The following is a 20,634-nucleotide window of genomic DNA, read 5'->3' on the forward strand; positions in this document are numbered from 1 at the left end:
GTAGCTACACTCTTACTCAGCAGTGACACTCAAAGTTTGTTTCCATTGTATTGAACCTTTAAAAAAACAGTTGACTCTCTCTGGCTGGTGTGGCTCAGTGGATTGAGCCCTGGCCTGTGAACCAAAGGATCGCTGGTTCGGTTCCCAATCAGAGCACAGGCCTGGGTTGCGGGCCAGGTCTCCCGTGGGGGGTGCGCAAGAGGCAGCTACGGATTGACGTTTCTCTCCCTCTCTTTCTCCCTCCCTTCTCCTCTGTCTAAAAATAAATAAATAAAATCTTTAAAAAATAGTTGACTCATAACATACAGTATGATTAGTTTTTATTTAGTTAACACCAGTAATAAAACCTTACAGATCCGGATATGGTACATTTTCGCCACCTTCGTAGGTACCCTCGTGATTTTCTTAACACAAATTTTTAGAACTTTTTTGGGGAACATTACAACCTATTTCAGGGACTTGTTGGGTGTGTCCTTGTTTTCTTTTTATTCTTTTTAGTGACTGTACGTTCTAAGTCATTGACGTTACTGAGACACCCAATTTTGTCCTGGATTTATCTCCCCTGGGAACAACCAGAGCCCTTATCTTTGGTTCACTGTGGTCTTTTGCTGAACTGCGGGCACCTAAGAATACAAAGGTAGAAGGGAAGCCCAGCCAAAGGTCTACTTCTGACCGAACTGCAATCTTCCACAACTGCGCTCCGCCGCCAAGAAGGCCGACGTAGCCGCCAAAAAGGGCGACGTAGAGAGTTTTCAGCCTCATTGTCAGCCTTCAGGTTCCAGAACGTGGAAACCGCTCAGGCGTAGGTGCGCGGCAGGCGTTTGCGGGAAGGGGGCGCTCGCACTCCCCTTTGGTGGGCGGGTGAAGTGGAGACGCTCTACCCGAAGGGCAGCTCTCGATGAGCTGCGCTTTGCGTCCCCACGCCGAGGCGGCGGGACGATGCGCTTGCGCCCTGAGAGCTCACACCATATGTGCCCTGTCCCTGTGCGAGGGTCTGTGGAGAGCCGGTGCGAGAGGCGGCAGCGCGGAGGGGAACGGAGCTGAACGGCGACCAAAGTCGGAAGTGTGGAGTGAATCTGTGAGAGACCGACTAAAGGAGTTGGAACGACGAGCGCTGCTATCACGCGATGGGGAAGAAGCAGAAAAACAAGAGTGAAGACAGGTAAGCCAGTGGCTGGGTCTGGTCGGCGGCGGCCGGCGCGGCTGAGGGGGTCGCGCGGGTCCCGCCAGCGCGGGCTGGACCTAGGGTGGAGGCTTGAGGCCGGCTTCGCAGGGCACCGGACCCGGGCCCTGAGTGGGTGCCACGGGTCTGAGGCTTCATTGCCGGGCAGGCGCGGAGGGCCTCGGCGGCTGGCAGGTTGTCCCAGCCAAGGTCCAGTCCCACGGCTACCGCTCGCCCGGCCAGGAAAAGAGGGGTCTCGGGCCTGAGAAGTGTGGCAGTGGTTTTGGAGCGCCTGGCGTGGTCCGGGCGAGTGGGGGTTTTGTGGCGCAAGTTTAGGCGAGGGTCAGGAAGAGTACTCATTACGCCTTTGTACCTGTGAGTACTTGGAAGAGGAGGGTGTTCGAATCAGCTGTACCTACGGCCAGGTTTTTCCACTTTACAGCCTCTCGTGTACGTTGGAGATGTTTAACACTTAACTCCCTTTAAATTTTATTTAATTTGGGTACAGTTTTGAATTATTTAAGGGCTGATTGTCCAGACTCTATGCTTTTCTCTTTCCTTCTTCCGGCCAGTCTTTTGGTGATTTCTTTGCTCTCTAGCACCTCCCCTAAGAGAGGAGGAGAAGATAAAACAAACCAATACGGTGTTACTCCTTTCTCATCACTTAAAACGCTTTTGCGAGGAGGGACTTTAAGGGTGTGTGTAGAGTTATACCCCAAGATTTTGGTAATTTTTCTGTGTTACATTCGATTGAGACTTCTCTTATTGAAAGAGTTTATACTACCTGGGGGTGCATCTGCTACTTCATCTTTGTGTACCACTCACCAAGCTTAGTTCAAATACTAGGGGGATAGTAAAGTAAGTTAAAACAAAACAACCCGTGATAGTTCATCATTCCGATTCAAAACGGATGTGGTCTTGAAGGTAAAATAAGATCACTAATTACAAGTTGGAAGCCTAGATTGTTTCCTCACCTGGCACTCATCTAGCTGATGAGTGGGATTGAACGATACCAAAGGTGAGTTTTTGTATTGTATTTCAGTTGCAGGTCCACTGGAGAAAGCTTACTGGTTTGAAGAATAAAACTTAATTGTTAGTCGAACCAGATAAGTAAAAAAAAAAAAAAAAAAAGTAAGCAGAATTTTGGATGATTTAGTGGGAATAAAATTTCTCCACTTTTGACAGGATGTTTTGATGCGTAGGATACTTTTTTCCTTTAAATGTATATAAAAAAATTAGATGTGTATAAGAAGCTTCATGTACTAATTAACCAGCTTCAGGCATTGTTATGACTAATCCTGTTTCATCCACTTGTTGGATATTTTAAATCAACTCTTAAAATCCTTTTATGTGTAAATCCTTCAGGTGTATCCAAAAAAAGAAGAAACAGAACATAAAACACAACCATAATGCCACCTTCAAGCCTAAGGAATATTAACAATGATTTCTTAAATATTATGAAGTATCCAGTTTCCTAATTTCACTGATTCTCTTACTTAAAAAAGTTTTTTTTAAACATTTGGCATGTTTGGTTCAGGATTACAGAAGTCTGTTCCTTAGGTTAAAAAGTACCTGTATATGTTATTTTACTTACAGTTTTTACTTTCCAGACTCTCACAATGGGGAAAAAAAAAAGCTATTTGGGGGGAGAGATTTATTGTCTGTGTATTCATAGAGGAAAGTGTGTCCCTTATTGATTAATAAATATTTTCATGGTTGATGTGAAATTTAAATTGTAAACACTGGAGCCTGTTGTTAAAAGATTGGCTTGGAAGTGTATTGTAGAAGGAATGCTATTTTTTTTTTTTTTAATCCCTGCTCAGACTAATTTGTAGTCTTTGGGGGGAGGGGTCATCTTGAAGAGGAAGCTGTGGCAATGTAATTGAAAAAGTTTTCTCATATCATATTTTTCTCATTTTTTTTCAATGCTTCATGGACTCTTGGTTGAGTGCCGTTCAAATTTTATTATGTAAGAAATCCTAGGGTTTTGCAGAGGGTCCCGTTTGACTGGAACTGCTGGGCCTTTTTACTTTGCCGCTCACATAGGATATTTTGGGGTGGGTGAGGGAAGTTTCATGGCTTAGTTTGTTTGATCTTTTGTATATTTAAATAGTACAGGCATACCTTATATTATTGTGCTTCACAGATACTACATGTTATTTGTTCTTTTAAAAATTGAAGGCAAGATCCCCTAGCAAAAAGATTACAACTTGCTAAAGACTCAGTAGATGGTACTTTTAGCAATAATGTATTTTTTAATTAAAGTATGTTCATTTTGTTTTTTAGACATAATGCTGTTGCACGATTAATAGACCACTGTATAAACATAACTTTTATATGGACTTGGAAACCAAAAAATTTGTGTGACTTGCTTTATTGTGGTGGTTTGGAACCGAACCCAAAATCTCTCCAAGGTGTTCCTGCACTTTCTTCAAGGGCATTTTGAATATTTGTAAAAGGAACAAAAACAGACTGGGAAGAAGGTCTGGGAGGAGAAGTCCTATTTTAGGATTAATATTCTTATTTGTGTACAATGACATATTGCTTGGTTTTACTCTCTTGTATAAACATCTCCATTTTAAAGATTTTACATTGATCCCACCTCCCCTTCCCTCACAAGGTATCCTAAGTAGAGCGTATTTCTGGCCAGGTAAAATTGGGTGAGAAATGAGCAGCTGTTTATTATCAAGATAAGGCACTGAGCAGCTTTTCAGTTCTTGGAAAGAATATAAATTACTTGACTGTTTCAATTCTTATATTTAATTAATCCTTATTTTAACTTTTTAGCCACACGGTGTTCATTTACAATTAAATTTTGTTCTGATTCGATTCCCAGTCAGGGTACACGCCTAGGTTGTGTGTTTGGTTCCTGGTCCAGGCACATGAGAGGCAACCTATTGATGTTTCTCTCCCTTTTTCTCTCCCTTCCTTTTCTTCTCTTTCAAAATAAATATATTAGAAAAAATAGATTTTAGTTACTCTATTTTATTTGGATAGCACATGTTTTGTCATACCAGTGACTGAACTTTGTTTAAAGACTAAGTTCTAGAATTTTGTTCCAACTTGTATAATTCTGACAATGAGGTTTTGAGTAGGGTGTTCAGCAAGTTTTCCTGACTTTGTTCATTTGGGGAAACTCTTGATAAGATGAGGGATACGATTTAATATCTACGGTTCATAAAAATATAAGGCTAGTATTTTCCTTTCTTCCTATAATCTTCCTAGTCATCAGTTTACATAATGGGATCTTATGGAAACTTGCATGCTCTTGAGATGTCTTATTGTTTCCATTTACACAATATGATATTTCTTACTGATGTGTGCAGAGAAAAAGGACCTGGATTATCTAGTTTTTCACAATTAGCCTCCAGTTCTTCATTCTGGTCCCCCTCCATTTTGTTTTTGATTCCCCCGAATCTGCTAGTTACACTTTTCAGGTTAAAAGGAATATGGTGTGTCAGCTTAATTAATGGGTTAATACACCCCCCCCCAAAGGATATAAAGGAAGATAATTATTTCACCTATCATCACACAGATATTATGGAGGTGGGGTTGTCATTCACTAACTAGAAGGCCTTTCAGAGTTCTGGGGTATCTTCAGCATCAGAGTATTTGTTGCTGTGGTTCTCTAGTCTACACCAATGGTGAGCCAGTGTAGTAATTCCACTACTCTTTGCTTTAAACTGGTACAGATAATGCTCCTGTCATTACTGGCATACCCTCTCCTTTCTTGAGATTTCTGGCTGTCTGAGATAGCTGCCTAACCTTTAGATGATTGCCCTAGTGTCAGACATTCATCCTGGTCAGTCTGGGTAGCATGGTTCCTCCCCTGGGATAGAAGACATTGGTGCTCTGCTGAAGGAATCTGTCCAGAAGGAGCTGTGAATATAGCAGGTACTCTAAAGCTTCTCAGAGAGGGAGTGGTTCAAGTGTAATAACAAGTAGACTGATTCAACAAAGGAATTTGTCATTTGTATATATTTGAATTAATAAAAAACCTTAATCTGCATACTTTAGATAAGAAAAAAAAAGGATGTTTAATCTGAGAGTTCTTTTAGCTTGTTCCTACATGGATACTTTAGGAAATTGATATGTTGCAGGAGGGGAAGAAGTCCTAGTTTGCCATAAATGTGTAAGAAAGCAGATGGTAGCCCTGGCTGGATAGGTCAGTTGGTTGGAGCATTGTCCCATACACCAAAACGTTGCAGGTTGGATCCCCAGTCAGGGCACATAACTAGGTTATGGGTTTGATCCTCAGGGCGCATATGGGAGGCAGTGATCCATGCTTCCCTTTTACATCGATGTTTGTCTGTCTCTCCCCCTGACCCCCTTCCCCTCCCTTCCTCCCTCCCCCCCCCCCCCCCTCTCTCTCTCTCTCTCTGAAATCAATAAACATCCTTGAGTGAGGGGTTTTTTTTTTTAAAGCAGGCGATTAAACTTCTGTCGTTAGCTTATTCTATACTGGTGATCTCTGTTGGGAGCCAATGCAGCTACTTGTAACATTACTTGCCCACCAGTTGTGCATTACTTATCCTTCAAAATTTATTCCAGTCTTTGCCATTGATCTATAAGATGGGCAAAGCATTGTTCTAACTGGGGAACTGAGTGTCAGTGGTTAGGTTAAAATAGCACTTCTCAGAGTTTTTGGTTCTAGGACACCTGTAAATTCTTAAATTACTAAGGAACCCAAAATAGTTTTGTCTATGTGGGTTATCTCTATCAATAATTAACCATATTACAAATTAAACAGAAAAATTCTTAAAGTATTTAATTAAAAAATAAAACATTACATATTAGTAAATATCTTTAATCATTTTCAAAAATTATTAGGAATGGTATTAAACATTTTTACAAATCTCTTTACTGTCTGGCTTACTAGAAGATATCTTGATTCTCATCTGCTTGTGCATTCGTTTGGTAAGCAACATCACACATCATGTCACCTCTGGAAAACTCCACTGTACACTTGGGAGAAAATGAGAATGGAAAAGGCTAATAGTCCCTTAGTATTATTTTGGAAATACTGGGTTGGCCAAAAAGTGTTTTTGTTTTGTGCCCCCCCCCCCCAAAAAAAATGGCTCTAGTAGTGCTTAGTTGTCTCTAACTTCATTTGGAACAATTTTGTTAGATTGTGTTGTGACAGTTGTCATGTCAGCATTCATTAAAAAAAATCAAAATTGGTGAATTTTTGTGTAGCCATTTTAATATTGAAGATAGAAGAAAATATACAACATTTTTGGCATATTATGCTTCATTCAAGAAAGGTAAAAACACAACTGAAACACAAAAAAAGATAGAAAAGATAAAAATCTGTGGGAGTCGATTTTAATTGGGAGTTCCATTAAGTATTTGGGTTATTTGGTGTACTTGATATTTTTGTTACTGTATTATCCCATTCAAGAACTGTGTTGAGTGTCTACTAAAGCAATGGTCCCCAACCTTTTTGGCATCAGGGACTCGTTTAGTGGAAGACAATTTGTCCACAGCCCTGGGGGTGGGGGATGGTTTCTGGATGATTGAAGTGCATTACATTCAAGCTCACCTCCTACTGTGTGGCCCGGCCCAGATAGGTAACCAGTCTGAGGCCAGGAGGTTGGGGATCCCTGTACTAAACTGCCAGATATTGTTCTAGGTGCTGGAAATACTGTGGCCAACAAATAATAATATGACATGCTGCTTTATTTGGTTAATCTAATTACTTAATTGTATATCAGTAACATTTTCTTCAATTGAGTCTTTAGCATATTTTAAAAAAATTTTTAATTTATATTTATAGGGAAAGAGAGGCAGAGACATCAATATGGATTTGTTGTTCCACTCATTTATGTATTCATTGGTTGATTCTTTGTTCCACTCATTTATGTATTCGTTGGTTGATTCTTGTGTGTGCCCTGACTGGGGATAGAACCCCAGCCTTGGCCTATCGGCTCTAACCAACTGAACTACCCAGCGAGGGCTAGACTGTTTCTTGTTTGGCTTATTTCTAGGTATCTTAGAATTTTGGTTGCTAATGGAGTAATTTTTCTTTTTTCTGATAAATAGGAAAACTTTTTCAAGGTGTTTGTCTTGTGTCTCACCAACTTACTGAGCTCTTATTAGAAGTAGCTGTGTAAAGGTGAGGACTAAATTGTGATATTATCATAATATGAAAATAGTAAAAGGGAGGAGAGCATGGAGAAGAACACGTTACAGCAGCATTCAAATGTCTTAGTGACACACAAATGACTGCTTTTTTACCTTCCTTTCTATCTTATGCCTTGTAACAAATATGTACTGTTGAGAAATTTTAGTACAAAATACAGGTATTTTGAACCCTTATTACACAGTACTGAAATAATCGTATACTACTTGCCCTTGCATTAACCACAGAATTAACATAATTTAATACTGAAGCACTTAATGTAGAACCAATAACCATGCTGTAACTACATTGAGAATCTGAGAGGAAGGAAAAGGAATAAAGATCTAAGAACTACTATATCATATAGAAGGGGAAATTGGGATTTACCATAATAATGTACGTGAGGCTTAGAGCCTCTCAGGTAGCCACACCTGACTCAAGAACCTATGGGTTTTTTCCTGTGCTGTACTACGTGATTGAAGAAATCCTGACATTACAAAATAGACACTTTAAATAAAAATTAATGTCTACATAGGATCTTTACTGGTGAAGCATCTGTAAAAGATTAAGAACTTAAAGAAGGAGGGAGAATAGAAAAATGACAGCCATTGTCTATAGGTCAGTCCGGGCCAGATTTTTAAAAAGAATTTCTCCCTTAACCTTAATTGAATACCTGCCTATTCCATAACCTGTCTATTTAAAATGAAAGCAAGGATAATTTAATATTTTATTCCTTTCCATTTTAGACCTGGTATATAAAATTTCAGGTATGTTCTTTCAGAGGAATCCCTACTTTTTGCCTAGTTAGAAGTCATTTTTTAAAATCATTGGTTTTCAGACCTCCCTTTTGTGATAGTACTATACTTTGCACAGGTATATGAAATATTTTTCTATTTTTGAAGCTTTATTAATACCGTAAATTTTCATAGCAGTCCCTGTAAATACAGTCAAGTACTGTTTTATTTCAATTTAGTTAAATATATGTCCTTAGGTTTCAGGTACTAAATCTAATAGTTTCTGAGGATACTGGAGTTGGAATTTCTTTTAAGTCTAGAATCATATGTCCTAAGTTTCTATTATATGGATATACCACATTTTTTTAAATCTAGTCATCAGTTGATGACATTGGGATTGTTTATATTGTCATAAAAAATACCCATACATGTTTTTGGCTGTTACAAATTATATTGCTATAAAAATCCCTGTATATGTTTTCATTTGTTTGGTGAATGTAATACCTAGGAGGGAAATTGCTGGGGAACTCTGTTTAACTTTTTCAGGAACTTCCAAAGCTCCGTTTTTCATTCCAACCAACAATGTATTAGTTACAATTTCTCTACATCCTCATCAACACTTACCATCTGACTTTTTGATTACTGTTGGTGTGAAGTGATGTCTTACTGTGATTTTGGTTTGCATTCCATGATGGTTTAATGTGCCTATTGGACATTTGTATACCTTGTTTGAAGAACTGTCTATTCAAATCGTTTGCCCATTTTTAAATTATTTAGGAATAAGAGTTCTTTATATAATCTACATAGCAACCCTTTATCAGGTATGATTTACAACTATTTTCTCCCATTCTGTGGGTTGTCTTTATTTTCTCCCATAAGAGGTTTTTGTTTTACTTTTCTTGATAATACCCTTTGTAGCATGAAAGGTTCTAATTTTGATGAAGTCTGATTTATATATATTTAGGTTGCTTGTGTTTTTGATATCAGATCTAAGAAACCACCACCAAAGCCAAGGTCATGAAGACTTATTGTTTTCTTTTAGTGGTTTTATAGTTTTAACCCCTTACTTTGAGCCATATTGAGTTAATTTTTGTAGATTGTGTGACGTGTAGGGGTCCAGCTTTATTCTTTGTGGATATTCAGTTGTCCTGGCACCATTTGTTAAAAAGACTTTATTCTTTGTTGAAATCAATTGATATGTGTTGGTGCTCAATTCTGTTCCATTGTATGTTCTCCTTATGGCAATACCACACTGTCTTAATTACTATAGCTTTGTAGTAAGTTTGGAAATTGGGAAGTATAATTTGTTGAATTTTGTTCTTTTTTGGGATTGTTTTGGCTAATTTGGGTTCCTTGCATTTCCATGCAGATTTTAGGATCAGCTCCTTAATTTCTGGGGGTGGGGGCTGAAGGCAGCTGGAATTTTGATTGGGATTGCACCTGTACATCAGTGATTTTTCAGCCTTTTTTGTCTCTTGGCACACATATACTGATCACTAAAACTCTGCAGCACACCAAAATATGTTTTTTTGCTGATTTGACAAAAAGAGGTATAACTTTGATTCATTTGTATTGGATGACTATTGTTGTGTTGGCTGTCTTTTTTTTTTTTTTTGGACAACTTAAGGGAAGAGAGGTCAGTGCCCCTGACTAAATAGTGAGGTATGCAAGTCTTAAAAATTATCGTGGCATACTGATTGAAAATCGCTGCTGTAGATCAATTTTAGGAGTATTGCCAATATTATGCCCTCTGATCCATAAACATGGGATGTTTTTTCATTTATGTGGTCTTTGGTTTCTTTCAATAATTTTTTTGTAGTTTCAGAGTAGATTTGCAACTCTTTTCAAAAATTATTTTGAAGCATTTCTTTTTTATGCCATTGTAAATGTATTCTTAATTTGTTTTTTAGATTGTTCATCACTAGTGCATAGTTTAAATACAGTTGATTTTTATATATTGATTTTCTATCCTGAAACCTTAATAAATTCATTTATTAGCTATAATAATTTTTTTTGTCTTGTGCGTGTGGATTCCTTAGGATTTTCTGTGTGTGTCATGTCTTCGTCAAATTTAGATAGTTTCCTTCTTTTCCAGTCTAAATGCCTTTTATTTCTTTACCTTGCCTAAAGTTCTGGCCAGATCTTGCAGTATAATGATGGATAGAAAGTCTGATGTTAGCTGTGTTTTTCCTAGAGATCCTTTTTAAGGTTGAGGAGTGTTTGCTATTCCTACTTTGCTGAGTCTTTTTACCATGAAAGGGTGTTGGATTTTGTTAAGTGCTGTTTATTCATCTATTGAAATGATAAATTTTTGTCTTTTTTCCTATTTATATCTGATGGATTAAATTAATGGATTTTAATATGTTCAGCCAACCTTGCACTCCTGGAGTAGCTCCCACTTGGTCATGGTATGTGATCTTTTTTGGTGCATGGGAGGATGCTCCAACCAGCTGAGCCACCTGACTAGGGCCTGATCCTTTTTATATGTTCTTGGATTTGGTTTGCTACTGGTTTTTGAGGATTCCATTTTTTTAAACTTCTGACCTTTCTATGTAGTATTTGTTTTAGGTCTTTTGGTAGACAACATAAAATTGAATATTTTAAATACAATTTGATAACATATCTTTTAAGAGTTTACAGTTACATTGCTACTGATTAATAATATAATTGACTTTATTTCAGCTGTTCTATTTTGTTTTTTATTTGTGAAATTCTGCCATGCTTTATTTCTGTTTTCTTTCATTTTTTTCCCTGTTTATCTGAGGTTAGAATTTATGCATGCCATTTTTATTTCTTAAGTGGTTAGATTTGAAATTTTACCATACATATACAAAGTCAATATTTAATGCCCTGTAGAACAACAGTACAAGGGCAGTAGTGCTGTTGTCCAGTATTTTAGTTTTATTTTATAGTCCTCTACTACAGGTCAGTGGCTTTTTGTTTAAGGTTGGATGCTACTTTCCTTAAAGAAATTACTTGTCAGGACTGAACCTTGAGGGGAAAAAAAAGGCTTGTGCTTAGTGGATTTTCCATTCTCTTAAGAATTTAATTTGCTCTAAGGTCAAAATGATTATGAAGAGTGATTTCAGTTTTTAGATACGTTAAAAGCTAACAAATTTTAAAGAAATGAAATGTTGGGCAGACCCTACCTTACTAAACTCTGGAAGTTATGAGCAAAATTACAGGTACCTGATTTCAGCCCTGGTTTACTTTTTGTTTATGTAACTTTGTAATTTTTTTATGTAAATTTTTAACTTTTTATTATAAAAATTCCAAGCACACAGAAAAAAACAAGAGTGGTATAATGAACTCCCATATACTCATTATCTAAATTTAGTCATTACTGGCATTTTGTCCCCATTTTTGCTATATGTATTTTATTTCACAGACATCTTGATATTTTCTCTCCATTTTCTTACCTAATCACAATACCCTTATCCCACCTAGTGTAGTGAACACAAGTTCTCTAGTGTTTAATATCCAGCCCATATTTCAGATTTCCAGCTCCACAGGGACTTTTCACAGTTGGTTTGTTCAAACCATGTTGTAAATAAGATTCACACAGCATTTCATTTTGATGTAGCTCATAATTTTAATGAAAGTCACGTTTATTATAGGTATCTGGTTAAAATCAGTTTTCTTTCTGTGTAAATATTCTCTTCATATTCTCTGAATTTATTTAGAATTATCAAAACTTGGTTATTTCAGCCCACTGTTAATAGAATGGAGGGGAATTAATACAGAGACTTGTTGGTGGCAACTATATTCTGTTCTATTTGGTTTAGAGACAAAATCCTTGGGCAAGCCTATAAACTGATCGCTCCTGCATGATGAATAAAGTGTTATACAAATATGCTCCTGTTTGTGTTGATATAAAATATGTAATCAATATATGAAATTTGAGGGTGGGGTGGGGTGATATTCATATAACAAAATTACCCATTCTTTTTTTAAATCCTCACCTGAGGACATCTTTCATTGCCTTTTTCTTTACATCCTCACCCAAGGACATGCTTATTGATTTTAGAGAGAGGAGAAAGGAAGGAGAGAGTGAGGGAGAGAAACATCAATTGGTTGCCCGTCACACCTCTACCAGGAACCAAACTTGCAACCCAGGTGTGTGCCCTGACTAGGAATCAAACCCATGACCTTTTTGTTTAAGGGACATTGCTTCAACCATTGGCCAGGGTTGGCCATTGGTTTATTTTGTGGTTGTTGTTGTTTTGAGAGAACGGAAGGGTGGGAAAGAGAGAGAAACATTGATTGGTTGTCTTCCACACATGCTTCAACTGGGGATGGGACCCTGCAGCCTGGGTATGTGCCCTGAATGGGGACTGAACCTGCAACTTTTTGGTGTACAGATCTATGCTCCAACCAACTTAGCCACTCCAACCACAGCTAGAATGACCCATTTTAAATGTGCGTTCTGTGGCGTTTAGTGCATTCACAATGTTGTGCAGTCACCTGGGGGGTGAAATTCACATAAAATTACCCTTTTAAAATGCACATTCTATAGCATTTAGAATATTCACAATGTCGTGCTATTTCTTCTACGTAGTTTCAAAATATTTTCATGAACTCCTAAGGAGATGCTGTACCCATTAAACAGTTATACCACATTGCCACCTCCTTTGAGCCTGGCAGCCACTAATCTACTTTATGTCTTTCGATTTACCTGCCTATTCTTAATATTTCAGATAAATGGAATCATACCATGTATGATCCATGTGTTTGGGTTCTTTCACTTACCATAATGTTTTCAAGGTTCATCCACTTTACTGTACTTGTTTTCATTTTTTAGGGCTGAGTAACATTTCACTGTGTATACCACATAACGTTTATCCATTCATCCATGATGGACATTTTGATTGTTACCACTTTTAGGCTATTGTGAAAATGCTGCTATGAACATTTGTGTAGTTATTTGTTTAAATTTCTGTTTTCAATTCTTTAGGATATATACATAGGAGTGGAATCGGTGGGTCATACAGTGATTCTATGTTAACTTTTGGAGGAACTGCCAAACTTTTCTATAGCAGCTGCACCATTTTACATTCCCACCAACAATGTACAAGGGTTCCAGTTTCTTCATATCTTTGCCAATGCTTTGGTTCCTTTTTTTTTTTCTTTTTCATTTTGGTAGTTGTGAAGTGTGTGTGTCATTGTGGTTTGGATTGGCATTTCCCAGGTTCTAACGATATTGAACATTTTTTTATGTACTCAGTGACCATTTGTATAGCTTCTTTGGACAAATGTCTTTGCAAGGCCTATACTCATTTTTAAATTGGTTTTTATTTTTGTTGTTGTAAGAATTCACTATATATTCTGGATACTTGACTCTTTAGATAGATGATTTGTAAATATTTTCTCCCTTATGTGGGTTAGTGTCTATTTTACAAAAATGTTTCATTTTGTTGAAATCTAATTTGTCTATTTTTTGTTGTTGCTTTTGCTTTTGGTGTTCTATTTAAGACTATTGCCAAGTTCAATTACCACATTTTTTTGGTTACTGTAGTGTAAATTTACTGAAATGTAAACTTAAAACACAAAAGTAGACTAGTTTAATGAACACACGTGTCTACCATCCAGCTTCAAATATTACTGATTCATGAATGACCTTTTATGTATATCCTATCAACTCTCATCCTCCCTCTCCTCATTAATTTGAAATACTTCAGGAGTTCACATAATTAATTATAAGGAAAGTTTATATCTTGAATGTAAATTCTAAAGAATGGTGCATTTCCCTCCATTTGGAAAAATCACATACATTAGAATACTTGTCAGTGTTATTAGATAAAGGATATGTTATATTTTTCTCTCATTGGGATTTTTAGTATTTGAATTTACTGTTTCAGAAAATTCAGTTTGGAAATTTTACTATGATCAAAAGTACAGTAACTTACGGAGGTAGACATGGTTTTTACTAAGCTGCTATGATGGAACTGGTGATTCTTGCCTATTGTATGAAAGTTGCGGTTGCCATTCCAAAATAGGGTTTTTTCTTGTATTTAATAGTGCCTCTTAGGTCTGTGTTACATTCCCTGCTGTTTGTTAATTGAAGAAGGTAAGGGAGGTGAATTGCATACAAAAGGAATTTTCTAAAAGGATCTTACATTTTAATATAGCAAATAGGCATATGCACAGATATACAGAGGTAATATGTGGAGTTTAGGTTCATTGTGGAAGTATCACCCTTGAGATGTCAAATTTGCCTCTTAAAGTTACTATATGTCTTTCACATCCCTTTCTAATTAAATCTGCCATCAGGAGAGTGGGCCAGATTGTAGGGGTTGAAGATCTTTAATTGCTTCTCTATTGCTTACTATACACAACTGCAGCCAAAATATTCTAATGCTGGTGTTTAGCAAGTTGGTTATTGAGAAGTACTTTCTCCTAAAAGTAGTTACCTGCATCAAAATTTTATTAGTATTTATTTGGTTATGCTAGGAATTATACCAAGTAAATTAGGTGGGAATAATCTTTTAACAGTGACTGAGGAGGGACCAGAGCTTCTTCTACAGAATGCAAAGACTGAGTTCACTTTCACTGAGCACTGAAAGTGCTCAATATTATCAGTTAATATTGGGTTGGCCAAAAGTCCCTTATACTTCTTCGTAAAATAAAAAACACATTTTTCACTTTTACTAGTAACTTTATTGGTTTGGATATTTTGAGTATGTTGGCTGTTTCTCACTATTGGCTCCTAGTGGGTAGGGGCCAGGGGTGCTGCTAAACATCTTCCAATGCATAAGATAGCCCCACAGCAAAGAATTACTTGGCCATAATGTCAGTAGTACCAAGAAACTTCACAGACAACTTTTGACACATTTGATCAGTCACAGCACCTTCTCCATACACTGCACAAATCTTTTTTGTGTGTTTCAGTTGCATTTTTACTTTTCTTGAAATAATAAAGCATAATATGCCAAAAATGTTGCGTATCTTCTATCTTCATTATTAAAATGGCTGTACAAAAATGTGCCAGTTTTGATTGTTATTTTTTAAAGATGCATGCTGATATTGATATGATAGCTGTGACCATACAGTGTAACAAAATTGTTTTGAATGAAATTGAAGACAACTAAGCACTACTAGAGCCAGCGTATGGAAAAAACTAAACAAACTTTTTGCCCAACCCAATATTAAAACATAAATTGTCCTTTATAAGATGTTAAGAATGTTGGCCTAAATTATCAATATCGTGCATATGTGTGTGTATATATATATATATATCTTTCTACAGATGTAATGTTAGGTATTAACTCATATCTCTTACACAGTTACAAAACCCAAAATACTCCCTATCAAATAGTAACGACATATAAAACTCTTTAAAGTTCATTTGCAGCAGATGCATAGGATTATACTATTGTGTTGATTCTAAATCAGTGCTTCTCAAACTTTAATGTGCGTGAACCACCCGTGGATGTGTTTAAAAATGGAGATTCTGACTCAGTAAGTCTGGGGTGGGACCTGAGAGTTTGCATTTTGTTTTGTTTTGTTTTCTTTATTTTTATTGTTGACACTATTGCAGATGTTTTCATTTCTTCCCTTTGCCCCCCCCCTCCTTTCAGCTCCCACTCCCCCCTCCCTCTGGCCATCTGAAGTGATACTTATGCTGCTTATCCTGGAATTATTCTTTGAGTAGCAAGGCTAAATTACCATTTGACATGCCTGTATGTACTAGCAAAGGCTCAGTTTTTCTAATACCTTTTTCAATTTGAACTAATGAATTTGGTCCTTGTATTATATCAATTTTTCTTGGCAAAAATGTTTAATTTATGTTAAGTCTGCTCTAATGTTTTTTTACCACGTGAAACAACTTAATTGAGGTTTATTTTTTTATTTTTAAAGATTTTGTTTGTTTTTAGGGAGAGTGGAAGGAAGGGTGAAAGAGAGGGAGAGAAACATTGATGTATGAGAGACATATCAACTGGTTGCCTCCTGTACACCCCACAACCTAGGTATGCGCCCTGACTGGGAATCCAACCAACAACCCTATGGTTCTCAGGCTGGTGCTCAGTCTACTGAGCCACACCAGCCAGGGCTTTTTCTGGAGTTTTGATCTGTTCCATTTGGGCCATGTTTCTTTTGTCTCCTCATTTGGGCAGTTTCCCTGTGTTTGTTTCTATGTATTAGGTAGAACTGCTATGACTCTCTGTTTTGGTAGCATGGCCCAATGTAGTAGGTGTCCTTTGGGGTCCAGTAGCGCAGCCTCCCCTGTCACCCAAGCTGGGTACTCGAGGTATGCCCTTCATGTGGGCTGAATACACCCTGCTGTTGTGGTTGGTTGCTGTTGGCATGTCAGTGGGATGGATTTACTCAGGCCAGTCAGCTGTAAGGACTGTCTATAATCACTGACACCAACCTCCACCCTCTGTGGAGGATCAGCTGTGCAGGGGCCCACTCCACAGAACCAGGCTTATTTCAGCAGGGCTCTGGTACCCACCTGTGTTTTGTCTGGGGCCACCTTGCATAAGCTATAAAGCTATCTGCAGTGGCTGTTTCTTGTGCTGGGCTTGGAGGTGTCCAAGGGAGGCCAGGCTGTGAACCAAGGCCAGCTGCTGCTAGTGCTGAGCCTGGGGCCATTTAGCAAGGTACAGGAGCTCCCTGCGGTTAGCTGCTACCTGTTTGAGAGGATTTAGGAAGATCAGAAGCATAAGCCAATTCAAGTCATTCGAATGGAAAAGCTACTGTTAACCCTTTGGGTGGGCCTATAAGTTGGGTGGGACATAGTCCCAAGGAATCACCAGGGCAGGGCAAACAATGCGAACCAGGTTGATGGAGTCTCACCGCACTCTGTGAGTTTGTGAGGAAGGGCTCAAGAGAGGACCATTGGTCTCTGTCAGCAGTTCTCTCTTGGAGAAAGCTGTCTCCCAGCTCTCACCCTGATGCCAGACATTTCAGTTCCTCCCTGTATACACCACTGGTGCCTTTCAAGCTGCTGCCCAGGCGCTAGAGCTCAACTGGAGTGAGTCTGAGGAAGTATGTGTGGGCCCTTAAGGAGGAGTTGCCTGGGAATCCAGAAGTTCCTCCACTGACTCAATCCCTGCTGGCTTTTACAGCCAGAAGTTTTGGGGACTTACCTTCCTGGCACCAGAACCCTGGGCTCTGGGGGACCTGGTGTGGGGTGGGGACCCCTTGATCCTGAGATATTCCTCCCAATTTTTATCCATCACGTGTGAGTGTCGGACCAGCCCATTCTGCATCTTTGCTCCTCCTACCAGTCTGGATGGATGTGGTTTCTTCTTTGATTCCATGGTCATAGGAACTCCATTCAACTTGATTTCTGCTGGTTCTGAGTGATGGTGGTTCTATAGTTTAGTTGTCATTTTGAAGTGGTTGTGTGAGGAGGCAAGCCACATTTACCCAGGCTTCCATCTTGTGCTGAGGCCATGGATCAGCCCAGTCACATTTTTGTATATTAGTTATGAGCATAAAAACTAAAATGAAAATACTACTTCCAGTTAAAAAATTAAATACTAGTTTTGTGAAAATTACAAAATTGTGATGAAAGAAATCAAATACCTAAATAAATGGAGGAACATATGGTGTTCATGGATTGGAAGTTTCGGCATAATAAAGGATGACAGTTCTCTTCAAATTTTCATACAGTTAACACAATTTTTCCTCCTCCCACCCCCTTAAGGAACTTCCTTCATTTTCCCCACACAGTGTTTAATGAAATAACTTACAGTCTAAATCAGGAAAAAGATAAATTTAAGGGAAAGAACTCATTTTCTATTAAAATTTCAGCAATTTTTTTGTACATGTATACTGGATTATTTTTAAATTATTTGAAAAGTTAAAGGAGTTAAGAGTAGATAAAACAATTCTGATAATGAGTAAAGGGGAAGGAATGATTCCACCTGATTTCAAGACTTATTATTTAGCTGTATTCATCACAACAGTATGTTAGTGCCAGAGGGAGGGTGCAGAGAGCAGTAGAGCAGAATAGAGAACACGGAAAAAGCCCTATGGTAGAATACAACAGCTGATTTTCGACAAAGGTGCAAAAGTAATTCACTGTAGGAAGAATAGTCTAAAATGTTGGTGGAGTAGATGGGTACCCTTAGGCAAAAAAAGATCAAAGTGTATCATGGACTTAAATATAAACATTAAAGTATACAACTTTTAGGAGACAACATAGGTAAAAATTTTCAGGACTTGGAACTGGTAAAAAGTTCTTAGTCATGACACCCAAAACATAGACATATGAAAGGATGCTCAACATGTCTAGCCAGCAGAGAGATGTAAATTAAAACCACAGTGAGATGCCACTTTACACAAGTCAGAATGGCCATCATTAACAAACCAACAAACAAGTGCTGGCTAGGGTGTGGAGAAAAGGGAACCCTGGTGCATTGTTGGTTGGAATGCAGACTGGTGCGGCTACTGTGGAAAACAGTATGGGATTTCCTCAAAACACTAAAGATGGAACTGCCTTTTGATCCAGTGATTCCACTGCTGGGAATATACCCTGAAAATCCTAAAACACCAATTCAAAAGAATCTATGCACCCCTATGTTCAAAGCAGCATTATTTACAATAGCCAAGTGCTGGAAACAGCAGAGGTGCCCATCAGTAAATGAGTGGATCAAAAAACTATGGTATATTTACATGATAGAATACTACACCAGCAGGAAGAATGAAGGAACTCCTTCCTTTTTGGGACAGCATGGATGAATTTGGAGAGCATTATGCTAAGTAAAATAAACCAGTTGGTGAAAGACAAATACCATGTGATCTCACCTTTAAGTGGAACCTAATCAACATAACAAACAAGCGAGCAACATAGAACCAGAGACATAGAAGTAAAGAACAAACTGACAATGACCAGAAAGGAGGTGGGATGGGGATAATGGGAGAAAGAAGGGGAAGGGTCTAGTCAAGGAACACATATGAAGGGCCTATGTTATGGGCATCAGGGTGGGGACTGACTGAGGGAGATGAGTAGGTGAGGCAGGGGAGAGGAGTGGGGAGGGCAGGGGTGAGGTTGGAACAACTGTAATTGAACAAAAAAACATGGCTTGTAAAGAAAAACCTTGATAAATGGTACTCATGAAAATTCAGAATTTTTGCTCGGATAACCCTGTTAGTGGATGAAAATACAAGCTACAGACTGAAAGAAAATACAAATAAACCACATATTTAAAACTCATATAAAGACTTGTGTTTGTGTGTGTGTGTGTTTGTATGTATACACACTCATATATAGAGCATATAGAGTTCTTAAAACTCAACTTTAAAAGAAGCAATTCAATTAGAAAGTGGGCAAAAGACAAGAAGAGACATTTCACTGAATGACAAATAAGCACATGAAAAAATTTAACTTCATTAGACTTTAAGGAAGTGCAAATGAAAACTATTATGCGCTATCACCATGCACCTATGAGAATAGCTTAGAGGAAAGGTATCCATAATAAATAACAAATACTGGCTGGGATATGGGAAAAAATGGATATCACCATACATTGCTAGTGTGAACATTAGAGGATGAAGCTACTTCTGAAAATAATTTGGCTGTTTCTTAAACAGCTACATGTATAACAGTATTTTTAAAAGCTTCATATTTTTTAAGATTTTTTTTTTTTTTAGAGAGGGGAAAGGAGGGAGAAAGAAGGGAGAAACATGTGTGAGAGAAACAGATCAGTTGCCTCTCACACGCCCCCAACTGGGGACCTGGCCTGCAACCCAGGCATGTGGCCTGACTGGGAATTGAACCCAGTACCTTTCAGTCCACAGGCTGGCACTCAATCCACTGAGCCACACCAGCCAGGGCTAATAGCTTCATTTTTTAAGGCCATTAAGTTACAACATTTTTCTGTTTTGGAGTACCGTGGTCTATGAAAACACTGAATTGAGTACAGTAGAAAATTGCCTTTTACTTCTCTAAGTCTGTAGTAAGTTTAGAATAAAGAATTAGGGGTTGTAATGAAAAACATTAATAGGAGTATTATAACTTTAAGAAAAAGCAAGTGATCTTCAGAAAGACATGCCTACAAAAAATACCTTTACAGATTCCTTAATGATTTTAAAACTCATTATCAGTATGACTGGATTTTAGATTTGACACCAGTTTGGCTGTAACTTGTAGTGGGTAAGTATAGAAGAAGGGTTGAAAATGCAGGTAGAATGTGGTTTAAAGTTTCAGATTAAGTCACTGATGTTACGTGTTTGTCATTTTCATGTCCTGTTGTAGTATGGTTAATTTTTTAGGACATCCTCCTGAGTCTGGGGCAGGAAGTTCAGAATGCATTGAAGGAACACTTTAGAAAGCATTGTAGTTAAGAATGTTGCCCTGGCCAGGTAGCTCATTTGGTTGAAGCATCATCTCATACACCAAAAAAGTTGCTAGTTCAGTTACTGGTAGGGCACATGCCTAGGTTGTGGGTTCGATCCCGTCAAGGCACTACGAGAGGCAGCTGATCAATGTTCTCCCTCTGCCTCTCCTTAGGTGAGTTTTTTTTTGTTTTGTTTTGTTTTTTTAAGTTGTTAATGTTGTATATCATTAATGTATTTTGTAGCCCTGTTTAAATTTTTCAGATAAGTAGATTCCAGAAACTTGATTATTTTCCATTTTCTAGAAAGTATAATTGATGTCAGGTTTGAGC

The 20,634-nt window shown here is 37.9% G+C and overlaps 1 protein-coding gene across 2 annotated transcripts in view; it reads left to right on the top strand.

Moving 5' to 3' along the window:
- Positions 1–929: 929 nt before the first annotated feature.
- The window catches only part of EIF5B (eukaryotic translation initiation factor 5B), a 70,657-nt gene continuing 50,952 nt past the window's right edge, over positions 930–20,634 (top strand). For both annotated transcript variants that reach the window (XM_024571850.4, XM_053925217.2), the window contains exon 1: positions 930–1,162. In XM_024571850.4, coding sequence (XP_024427618.1) covers positions 1,128–1,162 — 35 coding nt within the window. In that variant the 5' untranslated portion in view covers positions 930–1,127. The remainder of the gene's footprint in view (positions 1,163–20,634) is intronic.

The sequence above is a fragment of the Desmodus rotundus genome, chromosome 5 (genome assembly GCF_022682495.2).
Source record: "Desmodus rotundus isolate HL8 chromosome 5, HLdesRot8A.1, whole genome shotgun sequence".
Lineage (NCBI taxonomy): Eukaryota > Metazoa > Chordata > Mammalia > Chiroptera > Phyllostomidae > Desmodus > Desmodus rotundus.